This window comes from Lygodium microphyllum, chromosome 6, assembly GCF_053477565.2.
Source record: "Lygodium microphyllum isolate KBCC chromosome 6, Lygodium_microphyllum_v1.1.10, whole genome shotgun sequence".
Lineage (NCBI taxonomy): Eukaryota > Viridiplantae > Streptophyta > Polypodiopsida > Schizaeales > Lygodiaceae > Lygodium > Lygodium microphyllum.
In genome coordinates this window covers 89,684,101-89,693,956 of record NC_141140.1, presented here as the reverse complement: position 1 = coordinate 89,693,956, position 9,856 = coordinate 89,684,101, and the positions used below count along the sequence as shown (strand labels likewise).

Below are 9,856 nucleotides of genomic sequence, written 5' to 3'. Positions count from 1 at the left end.
TTGTCTATGTCTTCATGAGTTTAGTCTTTGTGTTTGAACCTCCATAGCCATGCTCTAGATCCTTGTTTCTCAACAATAGTAACCCAAAAGAGATTTAGCTATGAAAAAAGTGATTGTTCTACAATAACAAACATGTCAATTAAGTCGAGGCATGTGTGACGTGCCCCCGAAATTGCTTTCAAGGCACAATGTTTGTGGCCCATCAAGAGGAAATTCTAAGCAACGCTTCCCAACACTCCTTGGAATGACATGGGGTTAATCACTTAGGTTTTCTTGAGTCCATATCATGGTGGAAATGTTTTGGTCGAACCCACCAAGTTTGACCTCAGTCTGAGTTGCTGGATCAACTGAGGTCATCTAAAGATTCACTAGTATCCGTCTTCAAGCATCCACTTTGCACAAGATCCGACCTCAGTCTGAGTTGCTGGATCAACCGAGGTCATCTAAAGATTCACTAGTATCCGTCTTCAAGCATCCACTTTGCACAAGATCACCCAAATCAAAGAGGACTTCTATTGCACATGGTCCAAAGAGAGTGAGAAATAAGGGGGAGTGTAGCATGACGACCCCTCTACCCATAAGGCATAGTCTCAATCCCCTAAAATGACATAGAGTTAGGGTTCTTACTCAGTTTCTACTTAGGTAACTCTTGAAAAAAATCTCCCAACTAAGTAGGACCACCCAACCATAGGATGAGACCCGTCGGGGGTCATGTCCTCCTGTGTCCCTTGATAGGCATTTTTAGTCACCTAATTGCCTACCATAGTTATATTTGGACACTCGAAATGAGCTTCATTAATTAACCTTTTATAGCATATGATTCATTCACATAAATTAGGGCAAAACACAAAAGCAAGATCAAACAATCATTGACAAACAACTCTTTTATTCTTTTGAAGGTTTCTTATTACAATTTCACTTCCATCCATACGAAAGTAACATCAAAACCCAAAGTTTTAGTATTCTCCTAGATTTTGCCCCATCAACTAGTATTAGGGCCCCTAGAAAGATCATTATGGGTCACACATGGGTTAAGGCAGATCCCAAGAGTTAAGGACTCTACTAGCCAGAGCCCCCATGGCACCCTTACCTCCTCCTAACTAATTGGCTCCCCATGGAGTGACCTCTCACAATGGGGCCAGTTTGAGCTTCTTGAAGTGGTGGCTTTGACCCCCTTGGAATAGGATCCCTACAACTAGCCTTGGGGGAGACCTAGTGTATCCTTCCTTGTATTAATCTAATTCCAATTAGATTCAATCAAAATCCTATCTTACAATCACAAACATGTCATTATTGATGCATTGGCATATCCTTGCATGCACAATCAAAATCACATTTAGTATTTATTCAAAATTTGATTTACCCTACAAGGCAATCTTTAAATAGTCTTGGGTTACTCTTTACCTTGGGGTTTGTTCGGGGTTTTAGCTTTACAAATTGAATCTAATGTGCTTACTGCTATGGGATAAGTCATCAATTCCTTTAGGATGTTTACTCAATTCGAGCTTTGTCTAAGATTGATTCTCCTAGGATAAATAGTTAATTCTATCATTGTAATAGCCTTACATGATCTATACAAAACAATAATCTACTTGGAATATTCATATTATAGCACATACAACTTCCTAAATGAAGAAAAAACAACATACTGCATATAATTTTCAAAACTTCTACGTAGACATGAAGCATGCATTATAAGGGACTATAGGAACAAACTATTGTGAATGGCACAGATCACATGTTTCTTGAATGAAGAAATAACCATAGACTGCACATAATTTTCAAGACTACCACATTGACGTGAAGCATTACGTTATAAATGACTATAGGAACACACTATCCTAAATACTACAGATCACATGTTTCCTAAATCAAGAAACAATAGTAAACGACATTTGATTTTCAAGACTACCACATAGACAAGAAGCATACATCATGATTGACTACAAGAACATACAATCCCGAATAATATAGATTGCATGTTTCTTGAACAAAGAAACAATAGTAAATGACACCAAATTTTTAGGAGACTAGGATAGAGTTTCAAGTTTAGCCATGCACAACTCTAATAGGGTTCCATCTTGAAGGTTTTTCATTTCATATGAAAGATAAATCCAAAAAGATGCATACTTATTGGACTACCCATAAGATACGGCTCATGAAGAATTTTCACCTAATTGTTGCACATTTCCTTTTCTTCACCTAAGAATGAGTGTTGGCTACTAAATCTAAATCAAAAGGTAGTCTTTTAAGATAATACCGAATACCATCACTAAGCTATTTGAATTGCAAGCTAATTATCTCGTCGAACAATAGAACACATTAACTTTTGCAACTTATAGGGTTTAGGGAAACCTAGGTTTGCATGGCATAGACTCGAATGTTATCTCCACTTGTGTTTGCTATTGCTGCATCTAATATAGCTCCCGCAACTCCCATAGCTCTTGCAACTCCTGTGACTCTTGAGCTTTTCCTCTTCAGAGCCATGGCAAATGCGCGGCTTCGATGGGCTTTGATGGTCTTGTCGAATTCTTACTTAGATGGCAAAAAAAAAACTTCTTCTTCCCTATCTCTCTCTTCTCTTATCTTCTCTCTCTATCTCTTATACCCTCCCTCTCCACCTCTTATCTTCTTTATCTCTATCTTCTCTAATCTCTCTTTCTCTTTGCTTATCTTCTCTCTCTCTATTCTTCCAAGGCTAGCATTAGGGCTACAATTCTCCTCTGAAGTAACATATCATTGTTTCAATCATACATTCTCAAGGCCTATTTGTCTAGCCTTTTTATAGTCTAGGGGGGAGGTACCCCCCTCTCTCCCTACCTCTCAAAGCCACCAAATGGTTGTCATAGCCTACATGGTCACCACAACTGTTGCAGAAGGAGAGAAGGAAGCTTTGTTTTCTTGTTGTCATGATGATGATGATGACGAAGATTGTGACAATTGACATGGAGGGGAGATGGACGTCAATGATCTGTTGGTGGTGCTCATGGGTAAGGTAAGTTAATTAAAGCTTTTGTCAAATGCTTTAATATTTTTTTTCCTCCTTTAAAACTTGCCCATACAATGATTGGAATGGAATCATTTGGATGCTCTGATACCACATGTGATGTGCCACCTAAGACTGCTTTTAGGGCACGATGTTTGTGGCTTATCAGGAGGCAATTCTAAGTGGCACTGTCTAGTACTCCTTAGAATGACATGGGGTTAATCGCTTAGGTTTTCTTGAGTCCACATTGCGGTAGAAATGTTATGGTTGAACCCACTAGGATCGACCTAAATTGGGGTTCTTGGATCAACTCAACTCACCTAAAGTACTTAGATTTACCAGTGTAAACACCAACAGTAAATGTGACATAGAACTTGGAAAGTGACCTCACAAGGCACCAAATATTATAGGGATATGGTCTTATGCACCCACTTTTACCAGTATAAGTACATAGGATGTCCTACTTCCTCTTAGGTTGCTACTTTTCACATTTGTGGCACACAAACAAGATGTAGAGCTAGAGCAGCAACCATCCATCACAAGGTAACCATCGACTTGCATACTACATTTGAAGGCCTCCCTTACATGATAGGCATCTTCAGTTTGTTGACACTCGCAATGGCAACCTAGCTTTGATTGTCCTTGTAGTAAGTTGCGTGTAATTGATGCAACACTTTCAACCTCTATATTCCACTCTCATGCGTACATGCTTGTATAACTTCAAAGTTGCTCATGAGGAGACAGGAGATGCCATCTTCTTGATTGATCTTGTTTTGGTGAAATTTTGTAGAGTCAATGATTACAAAACCACTTGAGTCTTGGATGACGTCTGATTGTGCAATCCTACGTGACACAAAATTTTCAATAAAGACCTTGAGAATAAAAAAGAGCTCAAAACTTCTTGAAAATTTAATTTTAAAAATAGTAAAGACATGTAATTCGATTCAAGAATCCCTCCAAAATCTTGAGTTGAAGTTTTTTCGAAAATCCGTTGGAATGGTTTTAAAAAAAACACTGATTGAGGTTGATGCTGTCGATGGAGGTGCTACTAAGCCAGCTGCGCCTTCTCCATGCCATGGAGGGTTTCGTACATGGGGGCGTTGCAGGTCTCAGGGAGCTGCAGGGCGAGTACAGCCCCCATGAGGGAAACCCCCCCCAACAGCCCAAATGGGAGCCATGGCTGCACCTCCCCCAACAGAGCTGTGGCCGGAGACATGATAGCCCCCACCTGCGCAGCCTGGCTCGCCACCCCCATCGCCGCATTCCTCACCTCGGACGGGAACAGCTCGGCCGTGTATATGTAGATCAGATTGTACGCCACCGCCACCCCGAATATGCCTACCAGCCCACATGCCAGCCTTCCATTGGCCCCAGTATCCCACATCAATGCCCCAGCCGTGCAGGCTGTTCCTGTCATCAGCATCACGCTCACTAGCATCGCCTTCCGCCCCACCGGCTTGAGCAAAATTGCAGAGATTGCTAGCGCGGGAAGCTCCGCTGTCGCATTCAGCACAATGTTCAGGTACAGGTTGCTTCCTATCCTGGACGCGCTCAAATTTATCCCATAGTAGGTGATTTGGACATCTAGCCAGATGCACATCATGATCAGCATCCTTGTTCTGGTGATGGGATTCCTGAATATGTCGAAGATCGTCGCATTGCTAGCAGGTGGATGTGTCTTGGAGATCGGAAGGTGCTGAATTTGCTCCTCAGTCCTGATGTTTTGGTGTGCGATTTGATTTTGAGCAGGCTGCATCTTGGAGATTGGGAGGTGCTCAATTTGTTCCTCAGTCCTGATGTTCTGGTGTGCAGTTTGATTTTGAGCATTTTGGGATACTGGATGAGGTTGATCATTGAAAGGTGGAATGTAATGGCTTGGAGCATTGCCAGCTCTCTCCATGCAACAAAGGGTTGAGTTTTCAGGCTTAGGAGCCTGAAGCTGTGCAAGTGTTTGCGGGTCTAGATGATCATTTTGAGATTGAGGATCATGAGCTTGATTTGATGGATTCCTTAAAGGACATCGAATTTGAACATGATTGTTTTTTCCAGTGTTGTTCAGGCAGTCGGTCACAACGCATATACTCTCAGGTGGATCGTAGTCGTGATCCTGGCTTCTAGCTGAACCCTGGATATTCCATTGTTCAGCAATGGTTTGGTTGCTGGAGTCCTCTTGTTCTTTGTCTAGCTTGATGCCTGCGGGAATGCTTCTCCCATTCCTTTTTGCTATTTGATTCATGATAGCCATTGCATCATCAGCCCTGCCTCTTGAAAGATACCAGCGAGGTGACTCGGTTAAGAAGGGCAATGCCAGAATGCAGTACAGAAAGCAGGGTATGGAGATCAAAAGGTAGAGGTGTCTCCATGAGCGCATGAAATATGCGAAGGCTGAAAGCATTAAGATTCCACCTGAGAAGAAGTAAAATGCTGACATAGCGACAGGCCCTCTCTTTGCAGGTCCAATAGTTTCAGTTGCCAACACAAAGCAAGATAGCCCCATACCACCACAGTTGAACCCTGTTGCACTCCTTAGAAGGAAATATGTCCAGTAGTTTGGGGAAAAGGCAGTCAAAAGGCTGCATATAGGACTCAGGCAGCAGGTAAGGATGAGCACTCCTTTTCTGCCAAGAAAGGAATCAGAAAGGCTGCCATAGACTCCAGCTCCTGTATTAGTGAAGTTCCATTTGTGATAATTGAAATGCAGTATTGGAGGAGAAGTTTCACCTTACTATATTCAGGATCTCATTTACACTAATCCTGGTGAACACATATTTGCAGATTCATGAACGCTTATCCTGGCTAACACCCAAAATTTTTCTTGCAATGGTCAATAGATGATGCTCCCTAGTCTATGCATTCTGTAGACAGATTTCACTCAGGTAACTGTGATAGATACAACTTAATCAGGGACTTCTGTTTGCCTATTGATTGTGTTTCATCTCAAGGCATGTGTACTGTTAAAACAACATGAGGTGATGTTGGCAGCTAATTACAATACGAGTTTAGTCAAGCAGCAGTACAGGTGTGCATGGGCTTGTTTGCAGTGTCATCAAAAGTTTCAAGTTACACACTTGCCTATTCCATATAGTACTGATATTGGGCTCAAGTCCAAAACCATGAAGGAAAGGATACCCAACATCTTTTGGAATTCATGACACTCAGGTGGATTGTGTTAAGGATACTCTCGTGTAGAAGTCTGCATGAAATGAGACACTCAGGTGGATTGTGGGAGACGATGACATGCGCGCGGTGTGTAGTTCTCATTGAGGCTATTTGTGTAATGATGCATAAGTATGTGCTTACTGTGCATGATGAAAGCGTGGCGGGTAGTTCGCATTTCCAGATGCAAAGGCGATATAACAATAGCAAGAATAGGGGAGTTTTTGATGTCTGCTTACCCAGTAGCGCCCCAAGAAAGTAGACACTCTGCACCAAGCTGATCATATACTCTTTACCACAGACAAGCCCCCACTCAGACACGGTAGACTGGCTTGTGCCTCCAACCCACATCCAGGCTGATGCATCCATGGCGCATATGGAAGAGCTGATGTTGCAGGATGAGCTGCTATTATTAAAAATTACAGGCCTCTCTGATGTATCCATTGCTTCTACAGAAGACCCACCATGACTAGGATATGGAGTGGTGGTGGAAGTAATGCAAGCCCACTGTGGGGTGCTGTCTGCAAACACCATGGCAAGGGTTAGAAGGGCGTGCAGAGCCCATGCAAGGCTTGAGAGGGTGAAGTGGAGCTGTTGGGCTGGCCCGAATTGGCCAGCCCATCTCTCAAGGACTTGATCGATAGTGTATGTTTCGTCTGGGGATGACACCAGAGGCGCGGAAAGGGCTGATAAGGTTGCATCAGCTGCAGCCATCGCAGCAGGGGAAGTGCGGGGAAGAAGGGCCGGACATTAATAATTTGATATGGAGCGCTCACATTACATGAAATGTACAGTTCCTTTGTTGTTTTTTACACGTACCGCTTAAGAAAATATTTTATTTATCGTCGAAGGGCATCTTCTCGTCCTTGAATCCATGAGAGGGTCACGGGCAGACTTGCCAGACATTTTAGATCTCAAATAATTCAAGTTTGATAGTTGTGATATATATTTTTTCTCTTTTACTAAATTTATAGTCATCTTTACTTTTGAATGCAAGTAGAGACTAAGCGTGTAGCAACACACACACACACACACTCTCTCTCTCTCTCTCTCACCTTCCAAAGGATTCTCTTGAATGAACATTCACATCATGCACATTCTCAAAAAGAAAATCCCATCTATGATCTCACCCAATCTCACCCAGCCACATGTACAATGGCCAATCACGCATGCATGTGTCATGTGAGAAGCCATATTCAATTCCCAAGGATGAACTAATGTATCTCTTGCTCTGCCCCCATGGGGCACTCTTGAGAGTATGTAGTAAACTTACCAAAATGGTATCACATTAAGAAGATGCTTCCTAAACAGTGGCACTTGTTTGCTGAATTTAGTCAAGAGGACCTAGCCATGCTCGATGCAATATTAAAAACTAGTAGTTGGCACCTCATTTTATAATGCATAAACTTTTTTGACCCAATATATACTTCAAGAGGAACTAAGGGACTTGAGACATGGGTAATGGGAGACTGGAGTTCGAACTCCTCACTGCTTAGTCGCCATTTGTTGAAGCACTCGCCAGTGTGCGTGCAATCTATTATCTAATATCTATGGTACTAGGTAGAATGCGAACTTCGAACTCAGTTTGGGATGAACTTCAAAGCATGCTGAATACCTTTTGTGAGTTAGGACTCAAGAGTCAAAATTCAGGAGTCAGGAGCTTGATCCACGGGTGATGGATGGTGAGGGGCCTCCACATTGCACACTACACAGTCCACTGAGCACTCTCAAAGTCTCACAGTTCACTATCTCGATTCTCAATTGTGCATGTGTACGATGTATCTCGGTGTTGACCGGTCCTCAACCCTAGTATCTAGGTTACGAATCAAGATTGAAGATAGTACAGTGTATAGTGTACTCTAACTTTTGCAAAAATCAAAAAGCCAAATTTTGATAAAAGGTAGTGGGCACTGGGCATTGGCTAGTGGGTCATGACTCATTGGTGGGTGGTGGTCACTAGCCCATGGGCATTGTTCCTTGTCCTTGGGTTGGACCATGACCCATCATGATTCATCCAATGATCCATGCCACATGGGTTTGTATTAACATTTGACTTGCCATTTTTAACTCTACCCGTCCAAAATGACACTCTTGTAAAATACATGCACTTCAAAGGTGACGTGCAAGTTAGAAATGCGAAAGTAAAATACGTGCTATGGACCTCAAAAAGTGCATGACGCCCTTCAAAAAGCAAGCTTGCCCCCCCCAATTCCAAGGTCATCTTTTTGTCCTTGAATCCATGAGAGTGGGGTCACGGGCAGACTTTCCAGACCTTTTAAATCTCAAATAAGTCAAGTTTGATAGTTGTGATATGTTTTTTTTCTATTTTACTAAATTTATAGTCATCTTTACTTTTGAATGCAAGTAGAGACTAAGTGTGTAGCAAAACACACACACACACACACACACACACACTCTCTCTCTCTCTCTCTCTCTCTCTCTCTCTCTCTCTCTCTCTCTCTCTCTCTCTCTCTCTCACTCACACATACACACACACACACACACACACACACACACACACACATCTCTCTCTCTCTCTCTCTCTCTCTCTCTCTCTCTCTCTCTCTCTCTCTCTCTCTCTCTCTCTCTCTCTCTCTCTCTCTCTCTCTCTCTCTCTCTCTCTCTCTCTCCAAAGGATTCTCTTGAATGAACCTTCACATCATGCACATTCTCAAAAAGAAAAACCCATCTATGATCTCACTCAATCTCACCCAGCCACATGTACAACAGCCAATCACGCATGCATGTGTCATGTGAGAAGCCATATTCAATTCCCAAGGATGAACTAATGGATCTCTTGCTCTACCCTCATGGGGTACTCTTGAGAGTATGTAGTAAACTTACCAAAATGGTATCACCTTAAGAAAATGCTTCCTAAACAATGTTGCACTTGTTTGCTGAATTTAGTTAAGAGGACTTGTAGTTGGCACCTCATTTTTTAGTTTTGGAACTTTTTTGACCTAATATATATTCTTATTTTTTTTGCATCCAATATAAATGAATGATAGTCTACTTAGGCAATGAGGTTTGCTCAAGGAATATCTTGTGCATGTGTAGATATTTGTGTAAGCTTGGCTTTAAAAAGTTCTTCATGTATGGCAAATGAGATAGGAATAAATTCGTTGACTTGGTTTTCCATGGCCTCAATAGAAAATCTATTCTCCTAGTTTGTTTCATCTCCTCTTAGTCCTTATTTTAGCCTTCTAGTTAGGGAATGCTATTTTATTGGTTGATGTGCACAATTGTTTAATCAATGGAATTACTTCAAGTTACATAAAGTCCACTAAGTCACATGTCACTTTGATTTCTCTTTTCTTTTTATATTAATTTTCCACACACACGAGAGAGAGAGAGAGAGAGAGAGAGAGAGAGAGAGAGAGAGAGAGAGAGAGAGAGAGAGAGAGAGAGAGAGAGAGAGAGAGAGAGAGAGAGAGAGAGAGAGAGAGAGAGAGAGAGAGAGAGAGAGAGAGAGAGAGAGAGTGTGTGTGTGTGTGTGTGTATGCATGTGTGCTTGCAAAAAATGCATGTAAAATCATAGTGGACTCCATGTGGACTACTTGAGAGCTAGAAAATTCATACAAAATTTTTCACATGGCCTCTCTTTGATTCAAATGGAGTACTTTAGAGCTAATAAGTTCCGACAACTTTTTCACATGTCCTCTCTTTAATTCTCATTGTTTGGTGAAAGAAAATCAACTTAGGCATTGTCCCAAA

The 9,856-nt window shown here is 41.9% G+C and overlaps 1 protein-coding gene across 1 annotated transcript; it reads right to left on the bottom strand.

Moving 5' to 3' along the window:
- Window positions 1-3,423: 3,423 nt before the first annotated feature.
- Window positions 3,424-6,878, bottom strand: LOC148034789 (organic cation/carnitine transporter 4-like). Its single transcript, XM_087679760.1, has 2 exons — window positions 6,382-6,878; window positions 3,424-5,647 (listed from the first exon to the last, which is right to left on the bottom strand). The coding sequence occupies exons 1-2, from the start codon at window positions 6,854-6,856 to the stop codon at window positions 4,035-4,037; spliced, it is 2,088 nt and encodes a 695-aa protein (XP_087535886.1). The 5' UTR covers window positions 6,857-6,878; the 3' UTR covers window positions 3,424-4,034.
- Window positions 6,879-9,856: the final 2,978 nt, after the last annotated feature.